The sequence below is a fragment of the Tyto alba genome, unplaced genomic scaffold, assembly GCF_018691265.1.
Source record: "Tyto alba isolate M040663 unplaced genomic scaffold, T.alba_DEE_v4.0 Super-Scaffold_30, whole genome shotgun sequence".
Taxonomy (NCBI): Eukaryota; Metazoa; Chordata; class Aves; order Strigiformes; family Tytonidae; genus Tyto; species Tyto alba.
This window is the reverse complement of record NW_024881305.1, coordinates 4856772-4876557: the sequence shown is the minus strand read 5'-3', so window position 1 is coordinate 4876557 and position 19786 is coordinate 4856772. Positions and strand designations below refer to the sequence as shown.

General features: G+C 44.3%; 1 protein-coding gene across 2 annotated transcripts in view; it reads left to right on the top strand.

Annotated features, from left to right (window-relative positions):
• Window positions 1-591: 591 nt before the first annotated feature.
• DSTYK (dual serine/threonine and tyrosine protein kinase) overlaps window positions 592-19786 on the top strand; it is a 28455-nt gene continuing 9260 nt past the window's right edge. For both annotated transcript variants that reach the window (XR_006166031.1, XM_042800237.1), the window contains exons 1-5: window positions 592-946; window positions 7866-8251; window positions 15279-15942; window positions 18407-18681; window positions 19064-19147. Coding sequence is in view for 1 of the 2 variants with exons in the window: in XM_042800237.1 (XP_042656171.1) it covers window positions 706-946; window positions 7866-8251; window positions 15279-15942; window positions 18407-18681; window positions 19064-19147 (1650 nt within the window). In the remaining variant the exon portion in view is untranslated. The remainder of the gene's footprint in view (window positions 947-7865; window positions 8252-15278; window positions 15943-18406; window positions 18682-19063; window positions 19148-19786) is intronic.

Here is a 19786-nt window from a genome sequence, read left to right as displayed (position 1 = left end):
CTTGAGCGGCGGCGGCGCCGGCCAATCGCGGATGGGCGATGGGCGGGGCCGGCGGCGGCGATTGGCGGCGGGGGCACGGAGCTGTCGCGGCGCGCGGTGCTGCCGGGGCCCCCCGCCCCGGGCCGCGCGTGGACAGCGCGGCACCGCGCCACGCCGCCTTCTCTTTTTCAACATATATGTTTTTATTCTAATTATTTATTTTATTATTTTTATTTTTTTTTCCCTCGCGTCCCGCGGCCGCTGTCACCCGCCCCATCTCCGCCCCCGCCCCCCCCCCCCCCGTGCTCGGAAGCCCCGGCGAGCGGTTGGCAGCGGCGGGAGGGCGGTGCGGGGGCGCTGGCCCCGGTGCGGGAGCCCCGCCGGTTCCCCCGGGACTACAGTTCCCAGTAGACATCCCCCTTGCCGCGGGACTACAACTCCCGGCATGCCTCGCTCCCGGGGTCCGCCCGGCCTCCTCCCCCTTTGCCCCGCGGCGTCCCGATAAAGGTTCCGTGCAGCGCGCAGCGCGGCTTGCGGAGGCGCTGCCCCGGAGGAGGAAGGCGGCGGTGGGGGTAGGGGAGGTGGGAGGGGTGGGTGGGGGGGGGAAAAGGCGAGGAGAGCCAGGCCGTTTCCCTCCGGGAGGGCGGAGAGACCGGGAGCGGCAGCCTGGCTGGGGCCGAGCGTCCCCCGCGGTGGGGAGGGGATAGCGGAACGGACCCGGAGGACATGGAGGGCGAAGGGGCCCCTTCATGGCGGGGTCCCGGCGGGGTGATCCGCGAGCTGTGCCGCTCCTTCGGCCACTACAACCGGCACCTGGCGCGGCTGCAGCACAACCTGCGCGAGACCAAGAAGTTCTTCCGCGATGTCAAGTACTCCCAGGGCCACCCCTTCGCCTCAGCGGCGGCTGGCGAGGGGCTCCCCACCGGGGCTGGGGATGGAACCCCCCGGGACGGCCCCGCGCCCGGCGGTGAGCAAACCGGGGCTTAGGGGGGGATGTTGGGGGGGAAATGGGGGCGGGTTGTGGGGTTAAACAAGGGGGGGGTCTCTGAGGGTGAAGGGTGCGCGGGGAGATTGGATGGGGGAGGCTGGAATGGGGGTTTCAGTGGGCTGTGGCTTGGGGGGGGTGCATAGGGAGAGCTGGGGTGACTTTGGGGTGCGAGAGGCTTTGTAGGGTGACGTGGGCAGGCCAAGGGGGTTGAGCGGGCGATGGGGGCTGTCGGGGAGATGAACCTCACTGCTCCTCTTCTGAACCTCCACCCTGCGGCTCTGAGCCCCCCACACTGTAGGGTGGGGGGTCAGGGAGATGGGGCACCTGGGAGTGGGTGGGTGGCTTGTGGGGTGCAGTGCGTTTGTCACGGAGCTCCCAGGGAATAGCACTGGGCTTCATTCATCGGTTTGATCCTCATCGGTCGCTGTTGGTAAATATTGCTCCTGGTGGGAGCCCTCCTGCCGTGAGCAGAACTTTGGCTTTCCATAAGACTGTCTTGTGAGAAGTGTTTAGCGTGACATTAAATATTTATAAAGATCTTCTTTATTCATTTCCAAATGACTCATGAGTCATCTCTGTTGGCTACTTGTCCAAGGTACTTGTCCATGCTTGCCTTATGCTTACAATTCTGATTTGAAAATTGAAGTTTTGTTGAGCTCTTCTGTCAGTCTGTGTAAAAAAAAAAAAAAAAAAAAAAAAAGTAGTGTTTCACATAAACTGTCAGAATAGAAGTGAATAGCTTTGTAAAAACATACCTCTGTTTGTTTACGTCTTTCTGTGATTTCTAAGAAGGAACTAGTTGGTTTCACTAATTTTTTGTGGGTCTCAATGCTGTTTACGTGGTAGCACTATTCCAGTGGAGTTGCTCTTCTGTTTGGTTACTTCTTGTAAAACATTGCTAGTCGAAGAGCAATTGCGCCTTTGAAAGCCTGCTTGTAGAGCTTTGTAGATGTGGATGCATCATTAATCAAATATTCCTGACATAGCCTCATCCCCTCCTACCAAAAACCCCACCACTCACTCAAACCCAGGACGTTATTGCACCAAATATCCTGCCTGTTGTTTCTAATACAGAGTGCTTATAACCTTCTCTTTTTTACAAATACCTGCCTTGACCCTGTTTGACTTCACTGATGAATGTGTTACCAACTGGCCCTTAAGTATCAGGGCTTCAAGGAAAGGCTGACTGCTTGAGAGCTTGTTCATACAAACAGTAATAGCAGTGTAGGCTCTTAGTTCAGGATTGCAGACTGCAGAGGTTGTATACATTTACTGTTCTTAAAAATAAAATGTAAATAAGTAGAAATCAGTAGTTTTCAAATTGGTGAAGTGGTGACCTGTGGGATACAGACCATGTTACGAAAAGGTGGGAAGTCGTGGTGGCAGTCTTGAAGGGGGGTGTGGAAAGAGGAGGGGAGAGGATGAAGAGCAGGACTTGTTAAAATAATGGAGGCTGGCAGTTTTCTTATGTGAGTCAACAGTAAGAGCTGTGGACCCAATGATTTTTTTTTTAAGATACGGGAAGACACAAGCCTTTACCCACAGCCTTGGTATTGCTTCTTCCCTTTGTACCTGAATAACCACCTTTGCACAGCACTTGTTTCTGTAAAATTTTAGTTGTACTGTATGTTTCCAGTACTCTCTGAAACTTAGGGGCTGGTAATAAAGCTTTTTTTCCCCTGTCTAATACGGGGAGATTATTTTAAGTGTCAGAGGGTTTAAGGAGCACAGTTCTCACTGATTTCAGAACCACCTTTTCCTAGAGTCTGCCCTACAGGTGGTGTCAAAGTGAGAGGAATTTTGACCGAACGGTTCTGCAGACTTTTTGCAGTGCTCTGCAGTGTGCCAAGGCGTGAATGCTAATGTTTTGTGAAATACGAAGGAACTGGGAAGTGAAATGGACAGGACACTTAACTGCCTGTGGCTGAAGTGGAAAAATAAACGGTGAAAGTAGATTTAGATGTCTTGGAAACGAAACAAATGTGAAGGGGTTTGCTTTTGAGACACCTGTGAAGCTAGTATAACAACATAGAAAGGTAACTGCCCTTCGAATCAACACAGCTCAAGCACCCTAAAGCACAGCCTGGGTTACTCTGTCCAAAACCAGACCTAAGTATCTGCTACGCTGAGTAGTAGCCACTGACCTTTCAGGTAAGCTGGGTCAGTCAGGGTTGGGTCCCTGAAGGAGTGAACGTGTACTTGCTTTTACTTCCCACCCTCCTCTGCTTAGGAGGATGACAGGCAATATTCATCAATAAAGGATTGTCATAGACCAGATGTTCCCTCTGTGGCCTTTGTGTTGGGACTTACTCCTCATAGTAAGAGAATTAAAATAAATTCAAGGGAAAAAATAATTGCCTTCTGGCTACTGTTTATGAGGGGAGGGAGAAAGTCTTGTTTGCACTGCCTGCATTTCTGAGGCGTTCAACAAAATACTGTCTGTTCTCTAGGTCTGCTTTGTCATGAATAGGCTTTTAAGTATGTTGTGTTAAAGTACTATGACAATCCTGCAGCATTAGCCTGCACAGGTCTGACATCTTTTAATTCTTGGTGCTGTCAGCTGCTGTGTGTTGTACTGACTTTCTGTAAAAACAAGATTTTAATTAGGGACTCAGCAGCAGATATTACTAAAATATGTAAAGATGCTAAGATAAAACCCCAGAAACCCTGCTTTCTATTAATTGCAGTTGTTTTCTACATTCTGTACTTGAAATATTTTTAAGTCTTTGACCTAGGAGCCTGCGTTTTTTTTTTTACATTTCTTTTACCCTACTTCAGAAATTTCTGTAAACTGAGCTGTAACTCTTGTACAGGTACCTGCAACATCTCCAGAGTTTTGGTCAGCTGCTGTGGTGTTATCTTAATGAGTGTGTGCTGGGGGGAAAGCCCTGGGCTTGGTAGCCTAATGACTCAGTACGTAAATGTATTTTATAGGGGTTAAATGTATTAACCAGAGGGTTTAGAAGAGTTTTCATCCTGATGCTATATTGACCGAGGGGATATATCCTGGTTAAAATGTGTCTGATCTGCCTATATTGCTGTGATCCTCAAAAGGTTAGGACTCCTATTGTGCTGCTAGGTATGTCAACATAAGATTATGAGTTTTAAGACTAGATAATGTGTGGTGAGGTGCTGGGGAGGGTACTTGTGAAGCAACTCCTCGGATAGATGGGAGGAGGCATTTGCTAACAAGCTTCAAGTTAAGCAGAAGATGAAGTTTGGTTCTGCAGACGATGGGAGCTGCTAACGTTATAACAGCTGCTCCTGTAGGAACTGCTTATGTTGGTGTATCGATTTAGTCGCGCATGTTCTCCTGGAATTAACACCCCCAGGCTGATAGATGTGTGATGGGGCGGAACTAAAACTCAGTTTGTATAATTGAGTGTGTTAATGTAAGTCTTGCAGTGGTCAAAGCATGCTGCAAGTCATCGCCAGCACCACAGAAATGTCAGGATTTCTATGAAAAGTGTCAGTATTTGCAATAAGTATGAGGGTATGAGGGTCTGGCCTTATTTAGGCACTGTTGTCTTCATGTGTTACTGAAAATAGAGTAGAAAGACAAGTAAGACTGGCAGCGTAGTTTGTCTGCCTTGAAAAGGGGATGAGTAAATGCTTAGTGCTTCTATAGATTCCATAAATTCAACCTAAGACTCTTCTGCTGCGTGTTTGACTGAATTTTGAGATGAGCCTTGGTGAGAGATGGCCTTGTTCTTGGACAGGCCTCCTTTCATCAAAAGGAGCTTAATAGGATGCACGCGCTTAAGGACTCCCCCTGCAGCCATTTTTTTTTTTAAGTGTTTATCACATGTCTCCAAATGATACAATATTTGGACTCGGTATGTAGCACCAGCTAAAATCTTTGGCAAAAGTCCTGTCACAAACAGGACCTGCTCACATAGATATGGGAATATTGCTACATCTCTTCAGTACTCAAATTCTAAAGCTACTTTTTGTTAGGTGCCACAGGAGGTCATCTTCTCAACTTGAATTCTTCGTGTTCAGATTAGCCCCATCAGCTATGAAGTGTTTTTACCCTGTGTCTTTTGATGTGCAGAAATAGTAATAGACTTTCTGCAGTGCAGAATAGGAGCGATTGCTCCATTGCTGTGCAACTTGCTTCAGGTTTGAGACCTTGAGGTCACTGTAAGGTACCCAGTGATAGAGACACGCAGGGTGGAAACCACTGGCATGACTTGGGTGCCTTGATGGTGCACTGGGTTGGTTGTGACGTAGCTGAATCTTGCTTTTGGTGCTGGTTCTAGGTTTGTACTTCACATACTCAGAATATCGCCGTGTGGCATAATGTTAAATATAATGGCTTCATTACTGATACTGCTTGTAGTAAACTTGTTGAATAAATGCTGATCACAGGGAGGTTGTGTGCATGAAAAGACGGAAGGTGTTTTAAAGATGTAGTATTTATATATCTGTTCTGTGCTTCAATAATTTTAGCTGAACTGTTGTATTTCGATCATTTTGTGCTGGCATAAGTACCTGTAAATACAGAGACTGCCCAGAATGTGGAGAGGGTGCAATCTGCTGTTTCTTTTTTTTTCAAAAGCCTGTGCAGAGAAGGATTCACGGCCTCTACAATGCCTTCTGAATTGCTTTTTTCATGCTTGGTAGCTGAAGAGCGAGCCTGAATTCCAGTGCAAGTTTCAATAGATGTAACCAGATCAAAGAAATTCATTGTCTTTTAGATGAAGGCTTAAATGTGCTATTCGTGGGTATTCAATGATTTTTATCTTTTGTGAGCTGCTAGCCAGATTCTACCCATCAGTCACTTGATGTGGCCACTCTGCTATGGTTGTGGATCTGGAAAGGCTTGTTTGAGAAACAGTTGTGAAGAGTCACACTTCAAGAAGCGATGCCACCCTTAACCTTTTCCAAACTGTTGGTTTATGGGGGCGGGCATCCAGGGCTGTGTGGGGCAGAGGTGCAGGAGAGGGAATTGCTGAGGCTTGGAGAGGGTTTCACGTTAGTGTTGTGTGGGATGGAAGGACTCCTGATGGAGAGTACTCCTCCAGCAGTCCTATTTCCAGACTGCAGATTTGAAGGAAAGGTAAATCTTAGGCAAGATTTTAAAGAAGCCATAAACTGAGTCTGACACGACCAACTACATGTGGTGCTGCTTCCGATTTGAATGATTTTAATTAAAATAGAGGAATGGAATGCTATCAGAATGAGAACTGGAATAGTTGTTCTGTTATCTTTAATTTTGGTTAGTGTTGAGGAATATCTCGGTATATGAGAGTATCTTGTTTTTTGGGGCTTGAGATGCTGAAACAATTTTGGATGCCAGAACATGACTCATTGAAAGAATTTGAGTACCCCTGGTGAAACAGGACCTTCCCCTACAAAAGCCCTGCTAGTGCCTCTCTGTTGTAATGTATCTGAGTCTATCTTTAAACTGTCATTCTTGTCAGCTTGCCTGATATCTGGGCAATTGTACTGGTTTATAGTGTTTGGATTTGGCAGTTCTTTTGGGGACTGGTGTCTCCATTTGCTAATTCATTCTTGGGTGCCATCTGCTTTCAGATCTGGGAACATGGCTTAGCTCTGGCTGTGTTGTAACTCTAGCTGTTTTGTACTCGTGGGGTTTGTGCTGAAGTGCAGCAGATGGGGAATTTGTTTGTATCCATTTTTTTGTACTACCAGAATTATTCTGTTGCTATGCATAAGGTAATGCAAAGCTGCTTAGACTTCAGCTTAGATGACTGAGCGTGGGAAAAGCTGTATTTAGGGCTTGTAAAAGAATACAGAAGCTAAATTCAGTACTGAGACTAAATTAACGTAGTAAGGCAAGGAGATGCAGCATCATGGACCAAGAATTCAAAGGGCCTGGTTAATGGGTTGGTACAACTGATGCCTCAGATGACAGATGCGTAAGGTGAGTGATTACAGGGAGTCCTGCTTCTCTGAAGATACAGATGTTGAGTAATTTCCTTTTGCAGCTTAAATGTTGTTCTTAACAAGAATATCTGGCAAACCGTGCCTGTTTAACTGTATAGGTTAGGAAACGTGCACAGTTAGTGCAGTCAGAGGAGTGAAGCTGTTTCTTGTTGTGTTTTAGACTGCACTAGGAACCCTCTGGCTGCTAGCAGAGTGTCTTTCCTTGGGCTCATCTCTACCCAGGCTGGTGAAAGCATGACAGTTTCTTTAGCTGTTGTGACTGTATTTCCATCATAGGGTACTGCTGACAGAGGCTATTAGTTCTGCTACCATGTTTCAGTAAACTTGGTCTTGTCATCTGCTTCATGCAGAGAAGGAATTTTGCAAGAATTCCTTTCCTTGAGGCTAGAAAGGAGGTTTTGCTGCTTTAATGTCAATGACTCTGGACTTTGGTCAACAAACTTGTGCAGTAATACTCTTGGGATTTGGTAGATGCAAAGTATTTGACATTAAGTGTGTGGGTGGAACTGTCACCAATTCATAGTTGATTTATTTCTGATATGTGACAGGAATGTTCTGTACAACCAAGCCATCAAAACTTGGGAGGAATTATCCTTCGTGACCTATTGGGCCCCCCTGAAATCTTGAGCAAGGCAAAATACTGTTCCAACCCAAGGCAAAATTAGCCCTTTGTTTTGTTCAACCTGGACAACTGTTTCCTCTTAACTTCTAGGGCCTACCATTAGTCTTCCACTAACCTGCTGAACAGTAAAAATTGTCTTAATGGCTTTGAGAATCAACTTGCTGTGGACCTCTGTGTTGGTGCAGTAGAAATGCTGAATTGCTGATGCTAGTTTCAGGATACATAAGCAAATTCTTGGTGCTATGTGGGTTTCTTGGCAGGCTGTGGGGCAGCCTTGTCTGAACTTTTGCATTCAGCTGGCTTAGAGATATGAGACTTATTGTTCAGCCAACCTGTTGTAATGCAGTCTGTTCTCAACTTCAGGGCAGAATTTCATTTCCTTCCCTCTCCATGAGGAAGAGCATCTCCAGCGGACTGTGAGCTGGCACCCTTGCCTTCTGATTCTTGGCCAGAACTGTAATGCCAAATGCCAGTTACTCAACATACTGCTGGGTGAGAAGCTGCTGCCTACCACCAAAATCAGCAATGAAGAGAATTGTAAGAGGCGACGGATCCGTTTCACACACGGGACGCAAACACGGATTAGCCTAGCGCTGCCTGAGCAGTATGAACTGGTCCATATGATGGCAGCCCACCGAGGGCACTGGGACACGATACCAGAGGAGGACTTGGAAATTCACGGGGACAGCGAAGATCCTGCTCACCGGATAGCGGAGCTGGAGGTCATGCTGCCGTACTCGCTACTAAAGGTAACTAGGTGTCCATCTACTATAGTCATAGTGAACTAAAGATGTAACAGTTACAGTGCCTGGTAAAGTTAATGCTGTTAACTCTCAAGCATAGAATTTTTTTTAATTAGAGAAGCTGGAAGTCTGGTGTTAGGGTTTTAATTGAACATCGCTGTCTATGTTTGTGTGCTTTTGTTTCAGTGTTGACTCATAGCATTGTCATTCCTCTGTGTTTCCATCCATCTCCGAAGCCAAGCTTAGATGTAACTCCAAGTGTCTTCTAAAATTTTACTCCAGTTTCAAGGTCATTCAGAGTTACCTTTGCTGTCTGATAGTAGCTCAAAGTTGTCACGCAAGGATATGTACTTTTTATCTCTGTCCTGAAGAGTTTGTTGTCAGAAAAAAAGCTTCTTAATTCCAACATCTGATAAACTGGCTTGACTTCATTTGAGAGGGTGGCTTTTTACATTTCTGTGGTGTCAATGGAAACTGAAGGTGTTAAGAACAAGAAGATGGGAGGCTGTTCTCAGTGCTGCTTCTAATGTTGTTTGTATCTTGTCCATAAAATGCGTTCCTGTCCTGTGAGTGTTGCAGTTTAGTGTTTAGCAAGCATCTTTAAAGGTGTGAGGGTTGTATTTCATAGCTTCTTAGAGCTTCCATAAGCTTTCATTGCATTTCATGTCTTATGTCAAGCCTTGATTGCAGTATAACACTTTTGGAGCATTGTGTTTGTCAGTTGAATATCTGCACTAGATAATTCGTTGTTAAATATAAATCGCTTAAGTGCAAAGAATATGGTCTGTTGTCACAGGAATGAGAGTATGAACTTCATAGTTGAACAATAAAATAGTAAGGTAATTTTTTTCTGGACATATGAATCAAGACAAGACTGTAAATAGGCAGAAAATGAAGACAGTCTATCTTCATCAGTTTGAAATACTTTTTATAAACCCAGTCTGTAGCTAAATTTAAGCCTCTCCTAACGAGATCAGCTGAGTCAATGCTGTGTTGTACGGCGTTTATGGCTTCCAGTAGCCACTGCAAGAGAACAGAAGTGCCATGTTTGTATCAGCTGTATGTGAGGCATCCCCTGCTTTCCCACAGAGGGCCAGAGCAGCTGGTGGTGCTGCAAAGTAAATGCCTGTTCTGGATCTTCTGCTTGTAAAATCCTGCCTTGCTATGTATAAAAGAGTATTTAACTTTACATTTATTTTACTTGGTTACATTTTTATATGGGCCAGTTTAGGCACACTGCAGTTTACAACCCTCTTTCAGATTTCTCATGTGAGTGACAAAGATCTTTCTGTCTGGCTTTGGTTATATTTAGGACACTTAGATGAAAACAGCTACTCAGATTAATTTGAAAAGGGTAATTTAAAAAGCTCTTCCAGTAGAAGGAGAGGCAGGGTGAATCACAGCTAGCTTTGGATTGATTCAGAGGATTCCTTACATGAATTCAAGGGGTAAAAGGAAGAACAATTTTTTCCTAAGACTGATAGGAGAACATAGTGCAATTTAGCAGGTAATTTGGTTAGGGATAGCATCCTGATAAAGTACAGGAATCTGACCTGTGGGGTTTTTTTCCACCCTTCTAGCTAATGTCCATTCTCCAACTCTGTTCAGCATATACCAAGACAACAAAATTTTTAAAGTAAATATCTGCTAGTCACAGACACTACTTCTGTAACTAGTGAAATGTGTATCTGGAGCATCTTTTCTGGACACTATCCAAAGTTGCATATGTGCAGAATGACTCTGAAGGAACTTCTGCTTTTTCTTAACTTGTGAAACAAGACTAGGAGTCTAATAACTGTATGCTTGATGATAACATGATATTCAGTACAGATCTTAAGGATTTAGATTTGATGGGGAACCAAATAATTTGGAGGAGCTCAGCACCTTTTGGGCTCTCCCTTTGGCGGGAATTTTATTTATTACAATCTGAATTTTACTCTACCTGTTATCTGAAATCCCTGTATTTTCATTTGTTTGTTTTTCTCCCAACAGCAGAGTGCTTATTGGTAGTACTGTGTTGCATGCTAACCTTACATTCTAGATATTCACACACCTTGCTAATGTTTGAAGAAACACTTGCGTGTCCTTACTGTGGACTTGAACAGTTGGAGATGAGAATTTATTTTGTGGATTTCTGTTTGAAATCACATCTGTTCCCCATAGTGAGCAGACTTCTTTACCAGTAGGCTGCCTTCAAAGGAGCTGGCAGTGACTTCAGAATCTGGGGAATGTTGTGCAGCTTTTCAGGCCTAAGCATCTCTTACCAAAAGACTTAATTGCACAGGGTGGCTCGGGCACCTAGATTACATGCTGCTGTTTTGTGCAGGTATTTAATGCCGAGTCATACTTCTTGGTGCCAGGTACTTGTTTGCTCAATCTAAACTCATTAGCCATTACTCCAGTAAAAAAGGCAAAGTTATTTTAAAGTTAACAGTATTTAAGTATTAACTAGACTACTTTTTTTACTTGGAGATAGATTCAATACAAGCATAGAATATACTGCTTTTTAATATTGAATTATCAGTGGAGCACCTTGAGTTTTTTTCTTTAGTCTGATAGCAGGATCAGACCATGCTTGCTTTTCTGGGTTACTGAAGGTTGCCTTAAAACTTGTTTCACAGAAAAGAGGGTGAGGAGGAGGGAGCCAAAAATTTCATTTGCATGGTTTTACTGCTGTGAGAACATTACCTTGTGCTAATAGGTATGTGGATTTAGTTATTTTTAAATGTAAAATATCAGGGAAGGAAAAACTTTGGCAAAGCTGTTCTATTCCTTAGGGATCACTGTGCACAGGAATGCATCTAGGTCATGGGGAATAATCCATCTAGCCACACAGATTATTAGATTTATAGTGGGAGTAAACAGTTGGCTCTTTCCCTAAATCTTATCAGTTGTGCCTGGAAGCTGAAATTAACTTCTCTGAAGTATTGGTTTTCCTCTGGATGGTACACCTGAATGGGAGGAGGGTAACAGGGCTGAAAGCTTCCTTTTTCATGCCTTTGTCTTGCTTTTGTACTTCATGAGACTTCGAGTCTCGGGCTGAAAAGTTTTAGTCGGACATTGTAGGGAAAGAAAAATTTTCAGCTGCTCTGGCAAAGCTGGAAAATGAATGAAGAAATACAACTTGTTCTATGAGCTCTGACAGAATAATTTAATTAATTTGGGTTTACTGTTGCATTTCTTCAGGTACTAGAGCAGTGATTCAGGTCGTATGAATTAGTAGTTGTTATAAGTAGCAAAGGATGTGGTTAAGTACCTATTGGGTGGTTATTTTAATGTATGTCCTGCGTAAAACTTGGAAGCATGTGGTCTGATCTTCTTGAGAGTATTTTTAACGTGTTTAGTTGTTGCATTAATACAGAAAACCGAAAAGCTTTAACCTTGGCAGAGATGCTCTTCCTTACATGTAGCATCAGTTTACTTTGGGGAATGCTGAGGTGCTCCTGCCACGTAGCAGCATCAGATACCTGAAGTCATCTTCATCTGTCCCTTTACGCTGGCATAACTGAGGGTAGAAGATGCTGAAAATGCCAGCACCATGACATTCTTCCACCCATGCGAAACCTGTTCTCTGTGTCTAGTTTTGCTTGCTTAGTGATGCATGTTCTTCAGGGGAAGAGTTCACGGTCAGAAAAAGAGCATTGCTTCGCAGACTGTTTCGTGAGTGTGTACACCTCACAGGCTTTCTTGGGCTGGCCCTTCCAGTGAAGGTAAAACAAAATTGGGACTGGTACTATAGAACATCTTTGGCATGGACAGTGAGATTGATGCACCCTCAGCAAGTTCGGAGATGACACTGAGGTGTGCAGGGATATGCTGGGGGGCAGGGATGGCATCCAGAGGGACCTGGACAGGCTGGAGAGGGGGGCCCGGGCAAACCTCATGGAGTTCAACAAGGCCAAGGGCAAGGTCCTGCCCGTGGGTCGGGGCAATCCCCAGCACAAACCCAGGCTGGGCGAGGAGTGGCTGGAGAGCAGCCCTGAGGAGAGGGACTGGGGGGGGGAAAACTGCCCGTGAGCCAGCACCGTGAGCTCGCAGCCCAGAACCCACCCGTGCCCTGGGCTGCAGCCAGAGCAGGGGGGGCAGCAGGGCCAGGGAGGGGATTGTCCCCCTCTGCTCCGCTCTGGGGAGACCCCCCTGCAGTGCTGGGGCCAGCTCGGGGGCCCCCAACAGCAGAAGGACACGGAGCTGCTCGAGCGGGGCCAGAGGAGGCCACGGAGATGCTGGGGGGGCTGGAGCAGCTCCCCTGGGAGGCCGGGCTGAGAGAGTTGGGGGGGGTCAGCCTGGAGAAGAGAAGGCTCCGGGGGGACCTTCGAGTGGCCTCCCAGGGCTTAAAGGGGGGACAGGAGAGGTGGGGAGGGACTCTGGGTCAGGGGGTGTGGGGGTAGGACGAGGGGTAATGGTTTTAAGATGAAAGAAGGGAGGTTCAGATTAGAGATAAGGCAGAAATTCTCCCCTGTGCGGGGGGTGAGGCGCTGGCCCAGGGTGCCCAGAGCAGCTGTGGGTGCCCCCTCCCTGGAAGGGTTCAAGGCCAGGTTGGATGGGGCTGGGAGCACCCTGGGCTGGGGGAAGGGGGCCCTGCCCAGGGCAGGGGGGTGGGACTAAGTGGTCTCTAAGGTCCCTTCCAAGCCAAAACACTTCATAATTCTATGTAATTCCCTGATGAAGTGAGGTTGAGAGTCATTGCACAAAATCAGAGCAATTATGTTCTGTAAAGGGCAGCAGTTTTTGCTGGAGACCAGGGGTGTAGTTCAGTTTTCTTACCTGGGATTCTCTCAAGTTACTGGTCTTCTGACTCAGATTGCCATGGAAACACAAAAGATTGGCAGAATTTCAGAAAATTTGGGGGGAGTGTGTGTATAAAAAAAAGGGAAAAAAAATTTCTGAGTAGAATCTAGGGTTATATATGCACCTCAGATTAATAGTGAGGCAATGAATTTAGCTCACATATGTAATAAGTGCAGTAACTGTCAGACTTCAGTGATTCACAGACTATTTTTGGAAGGCAGAGTATTCAAATTCACTTAGAAAAAGACTGAGGTGGGCCTTCAATCATAATCTGCTTGGTAGGAGTTTGGGTAAAAATCTGATTGAATTGGGTTAATTTCTCAGCACCTCAGTTAACTAAGCAAACAGTGAATAAACTGCCCGAAGCCTAGCAAAATAGGACAAGGTCCTCTTGGGATGTAGCAAATAAATGCTTTTTAACTGATTTGGAAATGAAGAATTATCTGTTGACTTAGTAAAATGGCACACTTCAGTGGTCCCTGAATGCACTTAGTGAGATTCCACTTGTCTTATTGTAGGTCGAGACCTACTTGATCCTTGATTTTAATTTTTGTTCTGGCATGTGGGATGCAGTGGTCATCCTGGCATTGCCAGTCTGAATCCACAGATGAGTATGTAGTGTGTCTGCATGGTGTTCTCTTCAAACTGTCTTTTTTTGTATTGCTCTTGACAGCACTTCTGCATCGGAATTTAAGTGGAAGAGCTGTAACTGATACTTGTGTACCTGATGCTCAGACTGCTAAGTGGGAGGCTTTGATGTTATAAAAAAGGCCTTTTAGTTAAGGAAAACAGGAATGAAGTTACTTGACGGCTATTTCATGCTTACAGCTCTGTCAGTGTTCAGGTGTGTTTACAGCGGTGTGACCTTGTGAGAACCAGCTTAAAAATTTGAGGAATCCAGTGTGAGTCATAGGTATTCCCCATATAGGAAAACTTGATCCCTAATAGTATGAAGCTGCATAAACAGTGCTTAAACTTCTGCAGGACATTTAAAAAAAAAAAAAAAGTGGGCAAGATGTGTTGCTAATGTTCTTTGGAAAAGCCTGAGAGGCCTCTACAGAAACAGGAGGACCAGTTAGTTGCTCATGCTGTGTTCTGTTGTCTGTGCTGGTTTTCTCCTTGTCTCCTAGAGACAGCACTGGCTTCCTCCTTTGTTTACAGTCGCTGGCATGAGTCATCCATCCTGGTGAATATTGCAGCACTGCACATCCCCTTCTGCTCAACCTCCTGTGCATCAGACAGGTTGGGGTTCAGCGCCAGTGTGCCATGGCTGTAATGACTTCCTCTTAGCTCTAAAAGCGGTTGGGAGATATGATCAAGTCTTTCATTTTTCTGGTGGAGAAAAATGATTGAAGAATTCTGAATTACTGCCCCCTGTTACGAGTCGGGAAGACGGCACTTAAATTCTCTCTTCAGTTCAAAGCTCTTGACATTTTATTTTCATATTTTAGTAGTGATATATGCAATTCTAAAGCTGTTCTTGCATATCCAAAGGTGAATCTCTTCTTCCTTGGAATGAAAGCAATCAGGTTTCAGAACTGGCCCTTTTTAGTACGGTTAGTAAGAAGCGATGTCAGCAGGAACATATGACCAAAGAAGTGAAACTCTGCAGTAAGAAAATAAGTAAATAAAATACATCTCTTAGCATTTTGTTGGATTTGAAGAAAGTCATAACTAAGCTTGTCACAACCATCTGTTCCTCCTTGTCTGTCCTTTGGCTGTGAACTCTTTGGAATCAGTTTTTGCGCTGCCTTTATCTTGGCAGTAGTGGCTAGCATAGTGCTTTCTACCATTGGAAGCTACACTGAAAACTGACAGCATGAATATCTCTTCAAAAAGCTACAGATCTGGTAAACATCAGTGGGAGAGGTGGTTGCAAAATGGGGCAGCTATAAGCTGAAGAATGACAGCTATTCTGCGATAGAACAAGTTTCCCAGATAAGTACTCAGTTTTCTTCTGAACTAGGCTAAAACTCAGAGGCACTTGGTACAAAATAAGGGGTTTGGAGTCAGTGGGCACTAACCCACATCTGACTGCATCCCTGTGAGAGGGCTGTCATCAGCCTTGCAGGTAGGCTATATACTAAAGCATGATGCTGTGTGTGAGACTCCATAGCTGTTCTAAAGGGTTTGAATGTTTCTGGGTTTGCACTTTGTGAATACATTAGTGCACTTTTGCATGTATCAGTTTTTAAAAGGATTTGTAAAAACTTTTTTTTTTTTTTTTTACTTCCTTACTTGCTAGGAAGTGGATGTTGTGGTAGCACCATGTCGTGGATTCCAGTCTGCTGAAGCCACCTTGGGAGAGTACGTGAACCAAGTCTTGCCCGTTGTCATCTTTGCCATCAGCGAGGCTGAACTGTCTTCATCAGATGAGGATGAACTGCGTGAAATCAAAGAGAAATTCTCTTTGCCCATTTTCTTCTTTAAAGTGCCAGAGTCGGGGGTTGACCTGATCTCTCCCAAAAAAACTGATCATGAAAAGTCCTCCCTTTACTGCCAGCTGATGGACTTGGAGTACCTGAGTACCAACCACTGCAGCTGCGGGGCACCTGGTCCTGATGCCGATGCCCAAAGCATGCTGGTGGAGCAGTTTGAGAAGCTCCGTCTTCTAAGCACTTTTTCCAGGCAGGTGCTTCAGAAGCACCTCGTGGAAGCAGCTACCAGTTTAAATGAGGTGCACTGCCACTGCCTGAACATCTTCATCAATCAGGCTTTCGACATGCAGCGAGACCTGCAAATCACCCCCAAGAGGCTGGAGTATACCCGCAAGAAGGAGAATGAGCTCTATGAGTCTCTGATGAACATTGCCAACCGCAAACAAGAGGAGATGAAGGACATGATCATAGAGACTCTTAGCAACATGAAAGAGGAGCTCTTGGAGGATGCTGCTAATATGGAATTCAAAGGTAACTACTGGCAGAAGAGTAATGGGAATTAAGGGGTTAGGGGCTTTAAAGAAGAGTGGCGGAATAATCTTGCTATCTGCTAAGGGACAGTTGAATGGCAGTCTAGCCAAGTGACTTTGCAAGCAAATCCAAACTAATGCACAGAGTATTTTTCTGTAGCATCTCCTGAGTAAAAAGCACTGTCCTTAAACTGAGAGGACTGGACATATTAAGTGTTTGTTTCTTATAAATCAGACTCTTTTTTTCCCCCAGAGCTTTCTGCATAGTTCTGGGTTAGGGTATTTTGCTTCTCTGCTTTAATTCCCTATTCTGCTGAAGAAGAGAATAATTCTCAACTTTGCTTCAGTGGATGTGTTGAGACTTGGGAATAAATCTGTCCTAAGAAAAAAAAGCAGTTTTGAGTTTGAGATGAAGGCTTGGTCTGTACTTTCTGCTTTATTTCTTTGTCTGAGAGAGGTTTTTTAAGACTTGGGTATAGAACCTCTTAAAATTAAATCCCTCTGGGTAGGTAAGGTTTTGCTTTTTTTAAAAAAAAAACAACACAGCATGTGCTCCTGAGGCCTATACTTGGCATTTAGTGTGTGTTTTGGGGAAATGTGAGAATTCTCACTACATCTTCTAGTACCAGAACTTCCAAGAACACACAAGCTGGAAGCATACAGAATGATGTGTAAACTGCGAAGGGTGAGAGGCTATCCAAATTTTGTCTGCAGGAATACGTGGTTTGTCATAAACATCAAAGTGAAGATTTGTAGGTTGATACTCCACAGCTTTTCTCCTCTGCTTGCTAAGCAGAGGTTTACCATAACAATCATTTGTTCTAAGGAAATGCAGTTCACTGGGCTGTCGGGGAAAGATTTTCCTATTTGAAATAAAATCAGAAATAACTCTAAGCTGTTGGTTTAGAAGAAAACAGTTTTTGAGTGTTCTTCTGAGGCATGAGAGGCCAAAACTCTAGATAATTTTGTCTTAACACTCCAGTTTGAAATTGGGAGGAAGTATCTCCTGGGACAAGGAGGAGTAATGATGAATTATGTTTAATCCTGCAGGCTAGGATCTGGATCCTTTTGCTTCTGTAGGTGGGAAATGGATAAGATCTTTCCTGTTTCTTGAAATGGTTGCTTTGTAGTGCCCATACAAAATGTGGTTCTTGTAAAGAGCTTGTTTTAATTGCAACATAACCTATTTGTACACTGCAAAAAAACCCAACAAACTGGCATGTGCTCATGGTATAGTGTGTTAATTCTACCTGTTTAGGGCTGCTATTGCCCCATTATCAGGACAGGTAACTGTCATATTCTGTCTGTCCCACTCTCTACAGACTTGGAGCAGTGTAGTGCCTGAGTTCAGAATTCTGTATGTGCAGGAGTGTGCTTAGGGGCAGCACAAGATAAAACACCTGCATAAAATATGTGTATACATTTATTTGCACAATATATACCACTTGGAGTATAGCATCTTGTTGGCTATCAGTATTTGAAATAATATCCTAAAATGAAGGTGTTATTTTGAGGAGGTAATGCCATCTGTCGAACACTGGGTTTGTTTTAAGTAGGCTAGACTGTTGTTGGACAAAATCCAGAGACAAGGTCTTCAGCTCCTGGTAGTAATGTAGTATTGCTCAGAGTGGTTACAGTGCATGAGTAGTGATTGCTCAGTGTTTGAAAATACCAAGTGATAATCAACCTTTTCAAGGTACTTGGAAAAATATTTCATGTAACTAGTGTGGTTGTTATATCACTTTCTTCATAACATTCAGCATCCAGCAGTGCTTATGGATTGCAGTGTGCCCTGGAAGAATTTCCTGATCTGTACTACTTCAGATAAAAAGACAGGTTTGTGCTTCTGCCCTGTAATTTTTGAGGTGGTGGTTCACTTGCCATCACTGTACCACTCTAAACCTGCAGTAGCTTCAGAATGCTTGTATAGGGTCTATTGGGTGTTAGAGTTGAGTATCCTGTGAATTCAAACACCAGTGAATGGAAGCAAACATCAGAGTATTTTCCACCTTGGTCAGATGTGATTCGTAGTTTCTCTGAAACTGGAGTAACCAGGTATACGTTCCTGGAGCTACTGTAATGCTTTAGTACTTTCTATCAGAGAATACCAAATTGCTCAAGATCTGTAGGACTGGGTTTGGGACCTCATATAAAACTGGCACTGTAGCATTAGACATGCAGACTGGCAAAAATTTAATCCTTTGCAATGGTCAGTATGTGTGTTCTTCTGTTGCCCATGAGTGGTTTTTTGTATGACTTAAACTCTGTTGACTTCACTTATACAGTCTGGGTGTAAAGTCATGAATCTCTGAAGGAGCAAAATAGTGAGAGTGTTTGGAGCAGAAGCTGGCTGGACTGGGGCTGTCCTGTAGCTCCTTTGCAAAACACTCAAAGCAGCTCGCAGTAGCCCTTGTTGCAATAATGATATGGTGAAAACGAAAGATGCCTCTCTTTTTTTTCTGCAGATATCATCATTCCTGAGAATGGGGAACCTGTTAGTTCCAAGGACATAAAGTGTTGCATTAAGCAAATTCAGGAACTGATTATTTCTCGGCTAAACCAAGCTGTTGCCAACAAGTTAATTAGTTCAGTGGACTATCTGCGGGAGAGCTTTGTAGGGACTCTGGAGAGATGTCTGAAGAGCCTGGAGGAGTCTTGGGAGGTTTCAGTACATCCTGCAAGGAGTTCGGAGAAGGCAAAGGATGTTTCTGTACACATCACAAGCAATTATCTCAAACAGGTATGGTGGCTTAAATGGCTGTCTAGAATATTCTTTAATAATTGTCTTTATCCTGCTCCAGCAAGGGTGGTAGGAAGCTGAGATGCTCAGTGAAATTAGACAACACAGCTCTGGAGTATGTGTGGGTCTGGTATCATTAAGGGAGGTGCTAAAACTGGGGACCTTAAAGGCCTAGTACTTAGCTTTCCTAAATCTCTATATAGTAATCACATTGAAGCCTAGAAACACACTATGAGCTTAATACAGTGAATGAATTGAACCAAGTGAATTATGGAGTATCCCGTGTAGTGCCCATTTTTTCATTTTTCAGAGGGTCTAGCAGATTTTATAGTGGCTATAGCTTGCAAAGTTCCCATACTTTCATCTTTCTGCTGCTTTCCAGATACTAAATGCAGCCTATCATGTTGAAGTCACTTTCCACTCTGGCTCAACAGTAACCAGGATGCTGTGGGAACAGATCAAACAGGTATGGGCATCTTTATCATTTATTTCTAGTCTGTGTCACTGTATAGTGAAATGTTTTTGCAGCAATGAATAATGTGAATATTCACAGCTGCTCTCTAAATTTTGATTGTGGGTGCATGCATTGGAAGGATGTTGCTTTCCCACTCAGCACCAAGGGGGTGTGTATAATTTATTCTTGGGGATGCTAATATTTAATTTAAGGCAAATACCTCCTTAGTGTTTTCCTTCTGTTCTGAAATGTTCAGCATTTTGAAACTCTGGCTGTTTGTTTTGGGTAACTGGTTGGTTGTTTAGGTTTTGGGGTTTCTTGTGGTTTTTTTGTTTGTTTGGTTTGGTTTGTAATGTATGTTGATTCAGGTTAATTCACTCTTCTCCCTCCAGAGCAGATCAGATTTCCTCAGGTCTTTGTTTTAAATTTCTGTCTGTTAAAGCATTCATCTTTCTGAAGTTCCTGCTCTGAGCTGTTGATGACCTTTGACTGTCTTCTCCCTCTTGAGATTCCTTGTATGGATGGGTGAGAGGAGTATGAGTTTTTCCCAAATAGGCGCAGTGCCAACTGAGTGATGACAAACCTTCAGGTTTCTCCTTCAGCCTGGGATCCAGACTGGGTGTGCAGCAGCTGGATTTCTGTGGCTTCTAA